This window comes from Anguilla rostrata, chromosome 1 (genome assembly GCF_018555375.3).
Source record: "Anguilla rostrata isolate EN2019 chromosome 1, ASM1855537v3, whole genome shotgun sequence".
NCBI classification, from domain to species: Eukaryota; Metazoa; Chordata; class Actinopteri; order Anguilliformes; family Anguillidae; genus Anguilla; species Anguilla rostrata.
Window position 1 is genome coordinate 40159321 of NC_057933.1, and position 19310 is coordinate 40178630.

Sequence of the window (19310 nt, forward strand, 5' to 3'; positions counted from 1 at the left end):
GGGCGCTGCTGTTGGGCATAAGGCTTGGCTTGCAGTTGGCTTTCCAACTGATCCGAAAGGTGTCGGATGGGGTTGAGTTCAGGGCTCTGTGCAGGCCAGTCAAGTTCTTCCACACCATTCTCGACAAAACCATTTCTATAAGGACCCTGCTGTGTGCCCGAGGGCATTGTCATGCTGAAACAGGAAAAGGCCTTCCCCAAACTGTTGGGGAAGCACAGACTCATCCAGAATATCACTGTATTCTGTATCATTAATTGCCTTCACTGGAACAAAGGGGCCTAGCCCAAAACATGAAAAATAGCCCCAGACCAAGAGGTGTCCAGATCCTTTTCGTCATACAGTGTATCAATATTTGCACAACGTATGGGGAAAATCCTTCTTGTTATTATACTGAGTGTGAAGATCTACTCACCGTTCTGTAGAGCTCAACTGCTTTCTTCACACTGCTGTGGAGCTCACTGGCCACCTGGTGGCAGGTTTCTACCCTGAGAGAGGCGTCTGCAAGAGGGAAAAAACGTCCGGTGTCAGAGTACTGCCGTTCTTACAGCTGTACTGTAAACCTAACTACCCACTGCCCTCAAGGGACAGCACAAACCTGCTAACTCCACTGTTCACACTGGTTTGCTCTTAAAGGATAGTTATGCTGTTTTCAACCTGGGTCTTATTTTCTCGTCAGTAAAGCAGGCGCGTAAAACACTATAAATTAATACCAATAAGAATGATGAAAAATACTACAAAAATAAGGCCTAGTTTGAAAAAAAAAAAAACCAATTATGCTTTTAAGATATGAAATTTTTATCATAATAGTACAAAAGCAAATCTATCTGTACATGACAAGGAATACATTTCTAATATGGAATATAAGAGTTTAATTTAAAATAAACCACACCCAATAAAAAATAAAATAAAAATAAGATCTGTGAAATCAACTCTTAACTGTTACTCTTCACGATGCAGTGAAACAGTTATGAAAAACCCCAATGAAAGGAAGTGCTGGCGCACGCTAGAGAGGGCTGTAAGGTGCGAGAGAAGCGGAGATGGGAGCAGCGGTAATGGAGAGAGGATGAGAGGAGAAAGGCCTCACCCTGCAGGAGGTCATGGTTAATGGACGGAGGGGGTGAGGAGGAGAAGACGGACACGGGCCAGAGGCCTGCGGTAAAGAGGTGCCTGGGCAGACAGAGACGCAGAGGCGACAGGATGAAGGAGGACTGGAGCCGGAGCAAACCTGCGTCCTGGGGCCCGGGGCCGGGCAGCAGGTGGGCGGGGCTGGGGCTGGGGCTGGGGCGGGCCGGCGGGGAGGTCCCGCCTCCCTCTCCCTCCCCCGCAGGCTGCAGCCGCTCGGCTCGGGCGGGGGCCGCCCCTTCTGCTCCCGGGCCCTCCGGGGAGCCCGAGAGCGCGGCGTGCGGCTGGACATCGACGGCGGGGGCGGGGCACTGCGGGGGCGGGGGCGGGGGCGACCCCCCGGGGAAAGGGCCGGCCGGGGACCTGGGGGAGGAGTCGTGTCTGGGGCCCTTGGGAGACTTTCCGCAGGAGGGCCTGTCTGGGAGGGGTCGGGGGATGTCCAGGGTGAGGTGCGGGCGGGGGCTGTTGGCCAGCTTGGCCAGGAGGCCCTTGGGGGTGGGGGCGCAGGGCGAGCTGACGGCGAGGGTGGGGGCAACGGCCGCCCGGGGCGCGGTGGTGGAGCCCGGAGAGGACGCGGTACCGGCGGGGCGGGGGGGGGAGGGGCGAGCGCTCTGCTCCGGTCCGCGGGGCCCCCCCGGGCCGTGGGCGTGGGCGTGTCGCACCCGGAGCCCCCGCGGGAGCCGGACTCGCTGCTGCTGCCGGGGCTGAGGCGCCCGTCGCCCGGCTCGCCCAGGTTCAGGCTGTCGCCCATGGAGACGGAGCGCGACATCTTGGCCATGGAGCTGGTGGTGGGGCTCATGTAGGAGCGGTTCCTCAGGGCCTTGGGCATGGTGGAGGGGCCGTGGTCCCGGGGCAGGGGGGACGTGGGCAGGGCGGGGCCGGGGTCCCGGGGCAGGGGGGACGTGGGCGCGACGGGCAGGGTGCGGCGCGGAGTGGCGCGCTGGTCCCGCTCGCTGGGCTGGGGGTGCACCTCTCTGGAGGGTCGGGAGGGAGTCCGGGGCCCGTCAGCTGATTAAAGAAGCGTGGGGAATTATTAACAACGGAACGAATACATCACACTCAAGAGAAGAACGGCTCACCCACATTTCAGCAGCAAGCAGCTAAAGTAGCACTGAAAGAAAATGTAATATAATTTTCATAGCACGAAAGAACACCACGGGAAAGTACTGAACAGCCATGAACACAATGCAGACGCACCATCAGATGCACATTTCAAGAAACTTGACGTGACTTTGCTGTTCAAATATGAACCACAAAAGCACTACCGAAACAAAATTCATGCAACACATTCGTGCAAAACAAAATCTGGAAACAAAACAATGAAACACCACCAAGTCAATTAAAGAATTAACAGGAAAACTCATATCTACACTCCAAGACAACAATCCAAGTCTAGCTTTTGACTATACAAATAAGTAAAATATTAAAATTGTTTTATTTTTTATGGTAATCCATATACATATGAATCAGCAGCTTCAAAAGGAAATCTTTCCAAAAGAAGTGAGTGAGTGAGTGAGAGAGGGAGAGAGAAAGAGAGAGAAAGATCACCTGTAATGGGCAGGTTCTGCACAGACTGCGACTTCCTCAGCCCGGACATGCCCACATAGGAAGCCACGCCCTTAGAGGTGGGACTGACCACTCGGCGGGTGTCTGTGGTGGGGGCCCTTTTCTTCTGGGGGGTGGAGCGCAGGAGGGGCCTCTTCTCGGGGGGGTCTGGCTCCGCCCTGTCCTTGGAGCCCTTGGCTTGGTTCTGCTCCATGAGGGGCCTCACTTCAGACACCAGGGGCAGCACCCCCCCCTCGCCGGCACTGCCCTCCCTGCTTAGCCTAGTGGGGAAAGGGAGGGCGGTCCTGCAAAAGCACAAGCAAACAAAAAAAACAACTCAAAATGCAGAGAAGAGCGCATTAGGTATTTTTCTCCTTTGGTTTCCATTTCCAAAATAGTTGACGTTTTTTTGGGAACGGCTTTTGAAACATGAGCGCACGTGGAAAAACAGAACAATGCGTCGCTCTCAGGCTGCAGAGGTGTCCCTTTCAGGGGACAGCGCTGGACCCAGCCCCCCAGCACACACCTCCACTGTCCGCACCTGCTCTCTTCCTTTTCCATTCAGCTTCCGATTCTCCACTTTAATTCTGCCTTTCATTTCTTCACGATTTAGTCACTCTCTTTCCACTTTTTATCGTTGTTTACCCCAAAATTTTGGTTACAATTTTTTTTAATGCGCATAATGCATTTTTGAAGCATGTGTTTGAGTGGGTATAAACATCAATCAAATTGCTTATAAATAAACATCAAGAAATAAATCCAGAATCACAAACATGGCTGAAAATAGTTCCTCATGACTGGAAATACACCGTCAAATGTCAGAACACCGAACTGATTAACGGTTCATTTATTGGGTTGGTAACGCTCTACGTGTAGTTTTTGTCACAAGTGTGAGGAGTGGAACCCGTTACCTGCTGGCGGGGTTCTGGGAGAGGAACCGGCCGGAGATGCTCTCGGTGCTCTGGATTCTGGTTGGACTCCCTAGGAGGTCAGAGGAGCAATGGGGGAGAAAAAAGGACCGTCAAAACCTGGGCTCCAAATCTGAGCTGCAGAAGAACTCCCACAGGGGTCAAATTTTACATCGTCCTGACAGGAGATATCACTAAGTAGCTTAATCAGCGACCAATGAAAAGCTCACTGTATTAAACCCTGCTACAGATTTCCCAGTTTGGGCCATCCGGAGTCCAGCCTAAGACAGAGACAGAGACTTGCGGGACCATAGAAGTGTGCAGACAGTACAGAGGTACAAGGGGAGGGGGTGGGGCATCAGGAGAAGCAGACAATATTCAGAGAGCCAGGGGAGGAGAGACAAGGATTTGTTTTGCCAACTACAACAGAGGGAGTAAAGCTCCACGTCACAAATAAGCCAACATACGCAAACGGCAGCACCAAGCATGTCTCTAGGCTAGTTTAAACAGAGCTTTGGGCAAGGCTGTGTACTGAGGCTACAGGGTGCACCCTGGTCCTCACAGGGCACCATGCTGGCTTCAGGGGCAGCAGTGTGCGCCCTGGCTGCTGAGGAAAGATAACGCGTGGAGGACAAGCTAGCTGGCCTGCAGGGCCCTGCCGCCTCCTGTACAGAGAGACAGCAGCAGGCAGGGAAGCGCTGCTGCCTTCTCCCAGTCAGCCCTGCGCGGTCATGTCCTACCTGAGCTGCTGAGGTCGGCCAGAGTCTCAAAGTGCTGCTTCAGGAAGGCTTCCTGGTCTGGCGTTTGGGGCACCACCCCATTGGCCACACCCCTCTCAACCCCCTCTTCCTCCAGCTCCTCCTCCAGCTCCTCCCCCTCAAGTTCGGAGGAGTTCCCATCCACACTGAGTGGCTCCGTGGCCTCTGAGTCTGAAACAGCAGCACACACACGAGTGCGCACGCACGCACGCACACACACACACATGCACACACACATAAACACATACACAGAAACACAGACACACAGAAAAAAGGACAACACACAGACAGACACACACAAACACACACAAATGCACACGTACACACACACACACACACACACAAGCGCATTGCTGGTCAATCCAGCAGGACCTGCTTATCCACCAGAGCCAACTCCACACCTCCTTCCCAGCTAATGATACAGTACTGCTGCACAAACACAGCCAAATTGCAGAAGTTTACCGTACAACAGTCTGTGTAACCACGGCAACATGGGGAAAGCCCTACTGATCATTATATTGTGAATGAGTGCAGATAACACAATGCACAGAGCAACATGCTTTCTGAGGTGCTGCTACAGATGTATGCACTGCGTATATGCATGCTATTGCACATGCATATCCATGCACATACTGCGCACACAATATGTACATGTCAGGACACAATGAGCTTTGGCATGCAGGCTGAGACAAAAGGAAGACGATACAGAGAAAGAGGGACACAAAGAAGATTGAGTGCGCTGTGGTAATGTGCTGGTGTGCCCTCATTTCCATATTTCTGACCAATCACAACGTGCCTGGGGTCCATATTGGGTCTCTAACATTTCTGTCTCACAGGTTGTCATGGTTTTCCACAGTTACTGTTACCAACAGGTTTATGTGGGCAAATAAAGGCTGATAAGCGTGTTAAGACTACACACTTCACCCTATACCAGGGTTCTGCATATGTGCCCATTGTGTTCCACCAACTGTTTATAAAACATTAAGTGAATAGAATGTTTTGCCTTCTTAAAATATACCTAGCTATGCTTATTCATTGTCACTACCGGGGTATGTTGACTCAGTGCAGATGTAGACCTGGACATTTACACAAGTTATGATAAAACTTTTCTTTTTCAATGATAAGAGAGTATAAAGTGTATCTCTTGTTTTATAGAGCATCTATTTGCATTTGGCAGGCCGCCTGCTTTATACTGTAGGCAATACAGCAGTGCCATAATCTGTGATACTGTATCATAACTCTACAGAGTGAATTATTTCTATACGCATTACAATGGTAAGCAGTGTGTATGAAAGCATACTGGATCCCACTATGACTGCATGGAGTGCACCAGCCGGCCTCCTTTTCAGAACCACTCCAGCACTCCTGCTGTTCTGACCAAGGATAAGGTGAGCATTCACTCAGTACGGAAAGCATGCAATGTCCACACACTCGCATGGAGAAACCTTTGTTTGAGCTGAGGGCCTCCCACAAGCTAATAAGCTAGCAAATTATCAATGTATGAAATGTGTGTGTGTGTGTATGTGTGTGTCTGTGTCAGTGAGTGTGTGTGTGTGTGTGTGTGTGTGTGTGTCAGTGAGTGTGTGTGTGTGTGTGTGTGTGTGTCAGTGAGTGTGTGTGTATGTGTGTGTGTGTGTCTGTGTCATGAGTGTGTGTGTGTGTGTGTGTTTGTGTGTGTGTGTCTGTGCGTGTGTGTGTGTGTGTGTCTGTGTCAGTGAGTGTGTGTGTGTGTGTGTGTGTGTTTGTGTGTTGTGCTGGTGTGTGTTGTGTGTGTGGTTGTGTGTGTGTGTTTGCTGTGCGTGGTCTTGGGTGTGTTGGTGTGTGTGTCTCACCCTCTCTTGGCCGGTCTGGACTGGACAGCCGGCTGCTGGAATAGTCCACAGAGCAGGCGCTGTCTGGGCTGTGTTTTTCATGACCTTCACTTCCATGGTAAAACCTTCCCAGCGGACCATGGGGTAGCTCCTTCACCTGGTACTCACTAAGAGAGAGGCCTTTTTAATAGGTGAAGATAGGTGAGCACTCAACAGAGAACAATACAAACTAAACAGAGAAAATATAGCCCAGTTTCAAGGGATAGTTCACTTCCTGGAGTTTTTAAAAAATATTACAGTTTTAGTGTACGTTTTCCATTGGCCCAGACAGTATTTGTGTGCAATGAAGAATGTTTCAGATGAAAGAGGTTTCTGAGGACCTATCGGCATTACAATGGCTGGTATAGGGCCACTCGGGGGTTCAGGGCCTAAAGCGAGATTATATACTTCAGCCAAGCCCAAAGCCGCCTGTATAGCGACATGTGAGGCTGCTGGGCTGCTCATCCTGCTATGGCACCGTTCCAGCGCGTGGATGGGCTCCACAGCCTGGCGCAGAGTCCGGACTGTGCCAGCAGCTCCGCAGGGTGGCACATGGCTGGCTTAGCACGGCCCGGGGAGGCGGAGACCAAATTAGCGGGGATGAACGCGTCCCATCGCTCACCAGTGTGCTTCGGTGATCACGCACCCACTGTCTGTTTGCTCAAGCTGCACATTAATTATCTACTCCCAACTCTATTTCTATGTATCGATCTCATTTCTCTGCTCAAGTTTATACCGCAGACCACGATGAGACAAGAAGCGGCAGCTCGGCATCCCACAGCCGCCTGCGCTCTGCTGAGCTAACAGTGGAGATTACAAATACAGATGATCACTCCAAGCAAGGAGAAGCAGGGGGAAGAAGAGCATTTAAAAAGATTCGAAATCAGAATTCTCTTCCACTGCCAAAGATGACATTTTTTTACTATTTCAACCACTCAATATATTCACAATTACTATTCAACTCCAGTTCAAAAAGTCTAAATGCCAATTCCGTTATTATAATCGTAACTATAATTGCCCCTTAAATGAAGTTACAAACACATTTGGTTTATCCCAAATCGGGAGACGAGACAAAACAACATCAGTGTTATAACGACAGAATATAAAATGGCGCCCGACATTACCTGCCCGCCAGGCTGACCCGGTCCTCACACCCATCGGGGTACAGCACCTCCACGTTGGTCTCGGGCGTTTGGGGGGTCAGCCAAATGGAGTGAGGACGGGGGCGCACACGCAGGCTCCTCTCCTCCGACTCCTTCACCTGCAGGGCGAGACGTGGGGGCTAAACAGACGAAGGTCCTAGAAGTCTAAACATCTTCACCAGTTTCCATTAAAAACAACGTTTCATCTGCCCATTCTGTCTAAATAAGGTGGTGGTGATAGGGGGTGCTGGTTGTATAAATAAGGTGATGATGATGGTGCTGGGGGGGTTGGTTGTATAAATAAGGTGTGAGAGGGTGTTGTCGAAACGAGATTTGTAGGAGTTGGCAGTTAAAACAAGGTGTGGAGGGCTGTCTAAACAAGTAATGGAAGGGCGGTTTGTCTAACTAACGCAGTGGGATGTGTGTGGAAGAATCAGACTACCTCCGCAATATACTGCATCAGTGACTGCCCCATTTGAACAACCAAAATGATCTGGCTTATCGCAACACTTCAGTTTTTTTTTCTCTTTTACATCTAACAAACAAGGACCCACTCCAGTGGTTCACCCAATTTAAAGCTAAAACAGGAGTCTAAACATGAGAATCCATGTTGCTTTTTTTTACAGCTGAAATCAAAATGGCTTCCTTGACTTTTATTGGCACAACTCTGGTCCTCATGTTGACAAATGGCAATAACCGGCTCCAAAGGCAGTCAAAAGCCCAGAATCAAGACGAGATACTGCAAGCTCTCTAATACCTGCAATAAGGAAGAAATTGAACACACCTAATCAGAAACACCTGTGAAGCCACCTGTCCCAAACATTACGGTGCTCTGAAATGGGGGGAGCTATGTATAAAAAGTGCTATCATTTCGACATGGTGAAACCGTAATGTATAAAAAATACACTGAGTCTGCTTTACGGGATACTACAATAAATTGAGTCAAGCAAATGGGCGTAAAAAACACAGATGAATTGCCTGAAAACAAAGTGAGCGTTGAAACACAGATGATGAACTGAGCACAAAGCGAACGTCGAAACACAGATGATGAACTGAACACAAGGCGAGCGTTGGCTGTGAATATCCCAACAGAGGCCGGGTCCCTGTGCTCTCACCTGTGCTCCCATTGGTTGCAGGCTGGTGGTGCTGCCCAGCTCCTCCTCTCTGAAGGGGGCAGTGGGCGGGGCCTTGCTGGGGGAGGAGGGCATTGCGAAGGACTCCAGCTGCCGCAGGTCCAGCATGGACTTCACCTTCAGCTCCATGCTGCCGATTCGGCGGGACCAGCGCCGACGAGGCCGGCGGCCAGTGGCCTCAGGCAGGACGGGCGTCTCCGCTTGCCTGCCCCCACTCGGGTCCTGCAAGAGGCATATGCAACATGAGGGTGGGGCAGAAGGGGGTGACGTCTGCTGCAGCACAATGCCTTTCCAGGAAGTAGTAACACATTATAAGCTTCCAGGAAAAACGAAAACCTTAATGTGTTCTTAAGGAAGGAAGAATAGGGGGAGACTGAATGAGGGGAAGACAGATGGAGGGAAAGACAAGAGAGAAGATTCTAAACTTAAGAAACTTAGAACAGAAAGGAACTACTCACCATTTTCAGTTTCCTGTGTGAGCCGTCATCTGAAAACACAGAGCGCACACTGTTCAGAGTTGTGTACGGGAAGAATAAACAGGCATGTGTTTGATATCTGAGTGCTAGTCCGAGGGCAGAAAAACATGACCTTGTTTGAATATGGAGCCTCCTTCAGTCAACAATGAACAGATACTCTGCAGCGGTTTGATGAGCATGACAATGATGTCATCTATATGCCATGGGCTCAGTAACCGGATCTGAACCTAGCTGAGCATTTATAGAAGATTCTGGAAGTTCAGGAATGATGGCTGATCACATGGAGTTGAATGACTTTCCTGAGGAGGAATGGTGCTGTATCCATACTGCAGAAATCCAGTTTCGGGTATATTCTACAGCACAGCAGATATAAGCCATTCTGGCAGCACATGGGGGCCCAATGCCCAAATTAATGACTTCATATTGGTGTTTCCCCCTTTTGGGCAACCACCTGTACCTAACACACTAATATCCTTAACACCCCTCAAAACAAGCCCTTGGGTCACATTTACAGTAAGGCAATGGCAACCCAAAAGCTTAGTCATGGATAAAAGCCCTTAGTCAGCTGAACCTGAAGCTGACTGACTAAACACCCCTAATACAAAGCAGCTCCATACTAGCCCTGCTTAACAATGAACTACCAGAGTAAAACAAACTATTAAACAAACTGAAACCTATGTGGAATATTTTAATATCACATCACCAACACGTGAATTCTATTGTACTGTACCATAAAGAGACACTATACACTAGCTGAGTATCCCTACTTCATCATGTCTAATTACAGGCTCAGTGACCACACCAATGTAAAAGGCAAACACAAAAACTCATGCGTACCTAAATAAAAAGGTTTACTGTACGTGGTTAAGGAGAGAGCACTAGCTACCTGTCTCTTCCGTAGTGCTGTTGCAGGAGGAGATGGGAACTGAGATCTCATCTGGGCCTTCCTCCTCCTCCTCTTCAATGCCATCTTCCTCCACCTCCTTGTCACTGTCGGAGGACAAGGTGACCAGGGCCGGGGCGCTATAAACCTCTCGCCTGGTACTGCAGACAGGAGGGTGAACACTCATCACTACTGGGAGACTGATTGCTCAGAGAACCTGTAGCTCTGGAAATGTTTCATACCTGCATATTATATCTGTGTTTATAGGAGTGAGTCAAATTGTGTTTGTGTGTGCGTGCGCATTTGGGTGTGTTTGTGAGTGCGTGCGTGTGTGTGTGTGTGTGTATGTGCGTGTGTTTATGTGTATAGGGTACCTGTGAGTGGTGTGTTTGTGAGTGTGTGTGAGTGCGTGTGTGTGTGTGCGCATGTGTTTACGTGTATAGGGTACCTGTGAGCGGTGTGTGTGTGCGTGTGTTTACGTGTATAGGGTACCTGTGAGTGGTGTGTTTGTGTGTCTGAGTGCGTGTGTGTGTGTGTGCGTGTGTTTACGTGTATAGGGTACCTGTGAGCGGTGGGTTTGTGAGTGTGTGTGTGTGTGTGTATGTGCGTGTGTTCACGTGTATAGGATACCTGTGAGCGGTGGGTTTGTGAGTGTGTGTGAGTGCGTGTGTGTGTGTGCGTGTGTGTGCGTGTGTTCACGTGTATAGGGTACCTGTGAGCGGTGTGTTTGTGAGTGTGTGTGAGTGCGTGTGTGTGTGTGCGCGTGTGTTCACGTGTATAGGGTACCTGTGAGTGGTGTGTGTGTGTGTACGTGTATAGGGTACCTGTGAGTGGTGGGTTTGTGAATGTGTGTGTGTGTGAGTGCGTGTGTGTGTGCGTGTGTTTACGTGTATGGGGTACCTGTGAGTGGTGGGTTTGTGAGTGTGTGTGTGTGTGTGTGTGCGTGTGTGTGAGTGCGTGTGTGTGCGTGTGTTTACGTGTGTTTACGTGTATGGGGTACCTGTGAGTGGTGTGTGTGCGTGTGCGTGTGTTCACGTGTATAGGGTACCTGTGAGCGGTGGGTTTGTGAGTGTGTGTGAGTGTGTGTGTGTGTGTGAGTGTGTGAGTGCGTGTGTGTGTGCGCATGTGTTTACGTGTATAGGGTACCTGTGAGCGGTGGGTTTGTGAGTGTGTGTGAGTGTGTGTGTGTGTGTGTGTGCGTGTGTTTACGTGTATAGGGTACCTGTGAGCGGTGGGTTTGTGAGTGTGTGTGAGTGCGTGTGTTTACGTGTGTTTACGTGTATAGGGTACCTGTGAGTGGTGTGTGTGTGTGCGTGTGTTCACGTGTATAGGGTACCTGTGAGCGGTGGGTTTGTGAGTGTGTGTGAGTGCGTGTGTTTACGTGTGTTTACGTGTATAGGGTACCTGTGAGTGGTGTGTGTGTGTGTGTGTGTGTGTGTGTGTATGTGCGTGTGCGTGTGTTTACGTGTATGGGGTACCTGTGAGCGGTGGGTTTGTGAGTGTGTGTGAGTGTGTGCGTGTGTATGTGCGTGTGTTTACGTGTATAGGGTACCTGTGAGCGGTGTGTTTGTGAGTGTGTGTGTGTGAGTGTGTGTGTGTGTGTGTGTGTGTGTGAGAGAGTGTGTGTGTGTGTGTGTGTGTTTGTGAGTGTGTGTGAGTGCGTGTGTGTGTGTGTGCGTGTGTTTACGTGTGTTTACGTGTATGGGGTACCTGTGAGCGGTGGGTTTGTGAGTGTGTGTGTGTGTGTATGTGTGCGTTTACGTGTATAGGGTACCTGTGAGCGGTGGGTTTGTGAGTGTGTGTGCGTGTGCGTGTGTTTACGTGTATGGGGTACCTGTGAGCGGTGGGTTTGTGGGCTGGAGTCCTCTGTGCTGGCTTGCCCTTCTGTCTGAGCTCAGAGAGGCGCTGCCTCATGCGGATGGTGAGCTCGGGGTTCAGGCGCCAGATGAAGATGCAGCTGAACACAGAGACAGGGTCAGAGCACAGCCCTGCGCACCCCAGCCTTAGCTACAGTAATAAGCACACTGACAATCTACATGTACACACACACGCGCGCACACACACACGTTTATAAATAACACACACACTAATAAACTCATCACACTACCAAACACATAAATAAATGAAGTTCATTTAAAATGCTTCATGCGTTCATTTTTTTCATTGCAATTAAATCACTTTCCCCTTAATACCAATTTCCACCAAGTGGACGTTTTCTATATGTTGTCAATATTCTCCATAGCACAGGGACATGTCAAACCCTGGGACAATGGACTGTTGACTGTTGCCACTTCAAAATTAGTTTTTACTGTCCTGGTAATGTATTGAAAATTTTTTTAAGGAATTAACAAATTAATTTAGATAATTTGGTTGCCACTACTTTTCCCTCTCAAAGGAAGAACAGACAATTCACTGTCCTCCTAAGGGGGGGACTGTCTTCAGACAAACGGCCTTCTTAGCCACTCCACGCTTCACCCCTTAAACCACTGTGGTTTTCTACTGTGTTTTATGTAAGTTAAACTGACTGAAAAAACTGCATATTGAGGGTGTCCCATTGTTGTAGAAGGCCTATTATATAGAAACTAACAGCAAATTACATCAACACTTCAGCACTGTCCCATCCAAGATGACTGAAATATGGCTCGGCTTCCATTAACGCTAGATTAACGCTAGATAAATTAAAGCTTCTGCCAGAACGACCTGCGTAATACCCTGGAAACAGTCACTGTAAAGCTAACCACGTATATCAGATGCAAACGACATGCAAATGCCTGATACATCATTCAGCATAGAAGAATGACTAAATATGTGACATCTGAATCATTAATGTGCTGTGAAATACTCCAATAACATTTTAATGGTCATTTATCTTGTTAATAGTTGAAATAGTATTAACTCTACACTACTTATACAATTTTCAGGCAACGTCTTTTCCTGTTTCTTGGATTTTTCAGTATTAATGACCAAAATTTAAGTATGGTTTAACAGATTTGCACAAGCTCTAAAACTGGCCAAGTGCATTTGATTGAATCCGGGTCATTTCACTTGAATTACATGTGTTTCTGTGTTTTCTTTACCTTTGAAATAATATATATTGTTTTTTTTCAAAGCTCCTGAACAAATTTTATAAATGCAATTAATTGCAATTGTACATCAATATAAACACACACACACGCACACACACAAACACACACACACTAACCTGTCTCCTGAGACAGAGATGAGATGCTTGCAGTCATTGGTGAACTTCATCCCTGTGACAACCTCTGTAACCATACAACAGTTAACAGGAAGTTACTAGTGAAGCATTATGAAAAATAAGGAACAGGTCAGTGGTGGCTTATTTAAAGATAAATAGTTTTCAACTTTAGAGGAATCATCCTACCCAGCTGGTGAGAAGTGTCCACAGTGTTTTGGTGTGGTCATGTCAGAAGACTTGTTTTTCTGCCCTCACTGTTTGTACTTTTGTATTTTCATGCCATCAAGAGTACATCACATTTCTACATCACATTTCAGCCAAAAAGAAAAAGATAATCTCACTGGATGGAGTCTTTTGACAGACTTGACTGGCTGACGGTGATTGATCGACAAATTGATAAAGTAATGGATAAATATTATGACCAACTGACTTGCAGGGAAATGGATTCAGTAACAAAATAACAGAAAGTGCTGTTTTACCAGAGTGCCCGAACATAGTAGCCACACATTCTCCTGAGTAGAAGTCGAAGATGCTGAGGTTTTTATCTGAACAGCTGGTTGCTACATACATCCCTGATGGATCAGTCTGGACCTGTGGAGGGTCAACAACAAGGGAGTTAACATCACTAACATGCATCTACATCCACTATGCTAAGGGCTAACACCACTATGATACATCTAATGTCAGTACGTTAAGGCTCAACACACCCCTTTAGATTCACTACACAATGGGCTAACACTACTCAGACACATATACATTCATTATGGTAAGGGCTAACTGCACTCAAACCTGTCCACATGTACTACACTACATGCTAAAATCATTCAGACCCTTCTGCGCTGACTATGCTCAGGGAATACCTTGCCTTGAGGGAATACAAAACACGTTTTTGCCTTGAGGGAATTTCTTCACATTTGGCACACACGTCCACTTGGACTCAAGGATGAACTGATTCGATTTTGGTGGTCAATGGTCAAAGCTCAAGGTCACTGTGACCTCACAAAACACGTTTTTGGCCATAACTCAAAGATTCATAAGCTAATTATGACAAAGTTTCACACAAATGTCTAATAGGATAAAATTATGAAGTGATGACATTTTATATCCAAACGGTCAATCTAGCCAGGAAAAGGAACCAGGGAAGGAGTGAATTACCACATGCATGAAGCCTTGATGAAGCGATGACATTTTATATCCAAACTGGCTACTGGTTGGCAGAGGCATACAACCGCGAGGCGGTATTTCTAGTTCTAAATATATTCACTAAGAGATAATACTACAAAGTATTCCCTGAATAGCCCCTTTCGCTTAACTAAGGTTGCTTCACAGAGTATAGCAATGTACATACATATACACACAATGAGAAGAAAACAAAAAGTTATTTCAAACTGTCAACCTCTGACTGGCATTAGAGTAGCAATGCAGAGGTAAACAACTGTATGGTCACAATACTCTCAGGCTACAGCAAGCATCTGAATGACTTCAGTAAGCATCTGTCGGTGAACGGGAAGTCCTTATTTTAATTGGCCATTATGCTTACGTTATTATGTTTAAGACAGTGAATTCAGACATACAAATATGGCTAGGAGTATGGAGGGGCCTGGAAGGGACACACCCCATCCCACGCCCAAACAGGAAGACACATCCTGCCACACACACACACAGATAAACAGACAGACAAAGAGACAGACAGACAGAGACAGACGGAAACAGAGAAAGACACAGATAGACAAACAGACAGACAGACAGACAGACAGAGACACACAGGCACACACACATACTAACAGACAGACAGACAGAGACACAGACAGTCACACAGAAAGACACAGACAGAGACACACAGACAGACAGAGGCAGACAGAGACACAGACAGACACACAGAAAGACACAGACAGACAGACAGACAGAGACAGACACACACACACATACAGACAGACAGACAGAGACAGACACACACACACATACAGACAGACAGACAGACACACAGACACACAGACCTTGATGAGGGTCCCGTCCTCCCCCTGGGACCCCTTGTACAGCTTCTTCTGTTTGCCGTTGCTGATGTTGAAGATCCTGGGGGGGCGAGCAGAAACACACACCTCACAACAGAGCCACAGGAGCAACCCAAACCCTGAAACGCAGTAGAAACCCCCCACCTCACACACAGCCCCCGCCACTCTGAAAATCTTCCTAGTTCATCTCCAGGATGCTTTCTGAAGGCCATTATAACCTAGGAACACTGTGTGGTGGGAAGTCACTAAACATTTCAACCGGTTCCATATGAAACCACCTATATCTTGGTTCAACCCAATAAACCCAACATGTGGGAAAGCCATGTACGATATGACAAAGATAAAACTAACTCCTTCTAGTTTAGGCCTTTTTCCACAAGACAACCTCTGGTTTACCATTAACATTTTGCACAAGTAAAAGTTTCGGCCCAGAATTTTTTTCAAAACTTAAAAAAAATTAAAAACCTCAGTGCAACTTGCGCCGAATTCATTCGCTATACTCAGCTGCCTCCTCTTATTGGCCACAAGGGGGCACTACAACAGGATTTTGTGGTGTCTGGAGCGACGCACAGCAACACCATGCATAGAGGAGCCCAGGGGAAGCCACAGCACTCAGCTTCGATGTGCATATTCACTTATGTAACCTCAACAGTGCCTCTTGTTCCCAATGAAACTGAATTACTGTAATCGAATCTTGTACTGAGTCGAACAGAGAGCAGGTTCTCAAAAGCTATTTAATTCATAACAACTTAACATCTCCATTGGCATTTCAACAGTCCAATCATTCAAACTCTGTACATTTCATTATGAGTCTGTGTTACATATTCAGTATTAGAACACAGTGTGCCCCTTCATATGCTTGACAGACTGGTTATTTTCCTGGCCAATGACTTCAATGTGCCATGACCTTGTGCTGGGTGCCAAGTTTGTACTCAATACATGAAGAGATGCCAATTAAGATTTTGACCTCAACATACAGGGCAAATCAAATCATGAACAGAAAGAAATGAAATGGTTTCTGATGTTAATGCAGGTCTAAGTTCGGAAAGGTTTTTTGGCCCAGTGAACTGACTCCTTCAGTTCATAAGAGTTGGGACAAGCACCATCATTTGGGTCTGCGGTCCACTCAATGGTGCATCACTGTTGTGAAGCCCAATGAATACTTAGGTGAGGACTTCCCTGAGTGCTTTATATTATGTACAGGAAAATCAAGAAGAAAGGGAGTCGCAGTACAAACAACAGCCAACACCTGATGTAAGGCAGAGAATGCGTGTATGTGGATATGTGTGTGTGTGAGAGTATGAGAGGAGAGAGAGAGAGAGAGAGGGAGGGAGGGAGGGAGGGAGGGGGAGGAGGGAGAGGGAGGGAAGGAGGGAGGGAGAGAGAGAGACCGGGAGGGGGGGAGGGGGAGGGAGAGGGTAAGAGAGAGAGTAAGGGGTGGGGGGGTGGAACAGATGGAGAGGCGTGTGTGGTTTGGTGCATGGGGGCTGCAGCCTTCTTGAATAACAGACTTACCCATTAGGACTCCTAACCCCACCTGAGTGAGCACTAATCCCCCACAATCCGACCCCTCCCAGACAGCAGCCAAACCACATGTCCTGCTCCAAGTGTATGAAGCTAAGCAGGTGTGGGCCTGGTTATTTTTTGGATGAGAGACAAGAACCCAGAAAAACAATCGCATTGCAGGATTGCTGCAAATGGTGTTGTGGATCAGCAGGGAATAGGCTTCCCTTCGGGTCAAATAAACTCCACTGTCCCAGTGCAGTAATAAAACCCCGGTCTCTGACAAGACATTAAGAGGCGGTAACATGACTCATATTGGTCAATAAAGATCCCATGGCACTTATTGCAAAGTGAAGGCAGTTCCAAGATGTCCCGGCAAAATCCCCAACCTGACTCTCCTGCTTCACCGAAAAAATAATCAGCTCCTGTGTCCTTGTGACTCTGAACAGTAATATTATTACTACTGCGTGTGCAACATTGGAGCACTAATACCATCCTTTGTGCGACAACTGACCACCCACAGTGCTGAGCACACGCATGCACAGACGCACGCATGGCTGCACGCATGGACGGACGCATGGACACTAGCATGGATGGACGCATGGACACTAGCATGGACGGACGCATGGACGGATGCATGGATGCACGCATGGACGCTAGCATGGACACTAGCATGGACGGACACATGGATGCAGGTGCATGGACGCAGGTGCATGGAGGCAGGTGCATGGACGCAGGCGCATGGACGCAGGCGCGTGGACGCAGGAGACGCAGGCGCATGAATGCATGCAAGGACGCAGGTGCACGGACGCAGGTGCACGCACCTAATGCAGCGGTCCTGGCAGCTGATGGCAGCGTATTTGCGGGTGGGGTCCACGTCCATGTCATACAGGGTGGTCTTGCGCACAATGTGGTGTGTGCGGGTGAATTCAGTCCCTTCACTAGTCTGTAGGGGGGCAGAAAAAAGATATTCAGCATTGATTTATTACTACTGACAAACAGCAACTTGCCAAAAACCAAGCTTACTACACAACAGACAAGGCTAGAAAAACAAAGTAGGGTCTGTGTATCCTTAAAACTGCATCTCCACATGCCTTTAACAGTCATAGAACAGACCTGCAACAATGACTTCTGGACTTTAAACAAGGTTTGAACTAAAATGGGTCCAACTCAATCCTTGTTTAATATATTTCACACCAATATATTTGCACTTAATCCAAATAATCAGAAGATCATTCTGCACAATCCCCGTGTGATGTGAATGTCGCAGATATGATCACAAACTGGTCCAAACTAGCAGCTATGAGGATCTGTAGAAATAGTGGAGGGATTCCTCACAAATCCAGTACAGTGTTCGTAACGGTCCAGCTGGTATGAAACAGAGTTCTTTTAAATCTTGGCTGTGTGAGTCATTCAAGTATCTGCTCATCAAATAAATCATATAAAAAGCAATCATGAACAGTATAAATGAATTAATAAACAGTCCAACTGAATCACTAAGGATTTCCCATATTAAGTCTAAAAGCCTGTACCACCATCTTGGCTCTGGTGGTTATTTTCTCCTCTCTAAAGAGGGGCCACGATCCTCCAGACCCGATGGGGCCTGTATCCACAATATGACAGTTAAAGGAAACCAACCTCCTCTGGGAAAAATGAAATAAAATTTAAAAAGCTGTAGCCATTGTTTATAAAAATAAATAAAAAATCTCAGCAGGAATATATTACAGAATTGTTGGCTCTCTGGCTTCAAAGCCTCCATTCTGGAAAAAGAGATTTTGGGGACAGCAATCCCAGAGTGCACTTCTGCACTGCATTTATAAGCAAAAGCCACAGCAGTTTTAAGAGAATAATGATACAGCACCCAAGAAATTTAAAAAAAGGAACCAAAAGCGATCTTGATTTCTCAGCCGCTGCATTATGAGTTCATGGTTTTTTCCTGACGAGGTTCCCATTAAACTGATGGAATCACACACAGCTGATGGACTCACACACTAGTCACATGGCCAACTTCATTTCATTACATAATGTGCCAAATGCAAACACCTCGTCTGGACTCTTCTTGGGGAATTTCACCATTTCTACAACATTTCCATCTACTCTACAGGAGTTCCGACCACATTTATAAACACAGCATGAGACATATTAATAACATCTTCCCACTGTAGCAAAGACATATAAATGTATTAATTCCACTGTTCCATAGAGTTATTTCTAACGTCTTCTTGGTTTTACATATTATATTATATTATATTATATTATATTATCTTATATTATATTATATTATAAGCTATGTGCAGTTCTGTTCTCGGTGATAATGAGGGTTGCCCAGACAGTAAAGCTAAAATTATATTCAACTCTTGTTTCTATGAGTTATAACTATGCACAGGCATGTGCCAATATTACACTTTTAATAGTTACAACACAGTATTATATCCTGGTCAACGTTAATGTAATAGTTTCAAACCATGTAGGATGAACTGTTTTCAGCACACTAAATTAAATGCTGAGCTTTTCTGAGGGAAATAAATAAGCTTTGAATTAAGAGTTTTGACGTCCTCCTTAAATCCTTGAAGAGATTTTAAATGAGATTCGGAGGCAAACACAATACAACAGGGTCCTTAGTACAGCAACACAAACAGCACTTTGTACAGTTTCAGCTTTAACAATAAACGAAAGCCTGTACTGATAAATCTTGCCCATTTCTTCAGCCCATCTGCACTTGTTAGCTGTAAATATGTAGCTTCAGGCCAGCCAGCCATCGAGGGCTGGGCCAGACAGT

At 47.1% G+C, this 19310-nt stretch overlaps 1 protein-coding gene across 1 annotated transcript in view; it reads right to left on the reverse strand.

Annotated features, from left to right (window-relative positions):
* mapkbp1 (mitogen-activated protein kinase binding protein 1) overlaps positions 1-19310 on the reverse strand; it is a 71505-nt gene that overhangs the window by 3755 nt on the left and 48440 nt on the right. Inside the window, 16 exon segments of the mRNA XM_064336781.1 lie at positions 413-498; positions 1085-1709; positions 1712-2130; positions 2671-2972; positions 3579-3648; positions 4316-4504; positions 6166-6311; positions 7308-7444; positions 8441-8680; positions 8917-8945; positions 9821-9978; positions 11652-11774; positions 13020-13083; positions 13496-13607; positions 15014-15089; positions 17356-17477. Coding sequence (XP_064192851.1) covers positions 413-498; positions 1085-1709; positions 1712-2130; positions 2671-2972; positions 3579-3648; positions 4316-4504; positions 6166-6311; positions 7308-7444; positions 8441-8680; positions 8917-8945; positions 9821-9978; positions 11652-11774; positions 13020-13083; positions 13496-13607; positions 15014-15089; positions 17356-17477 — 2898 coding nt within the window.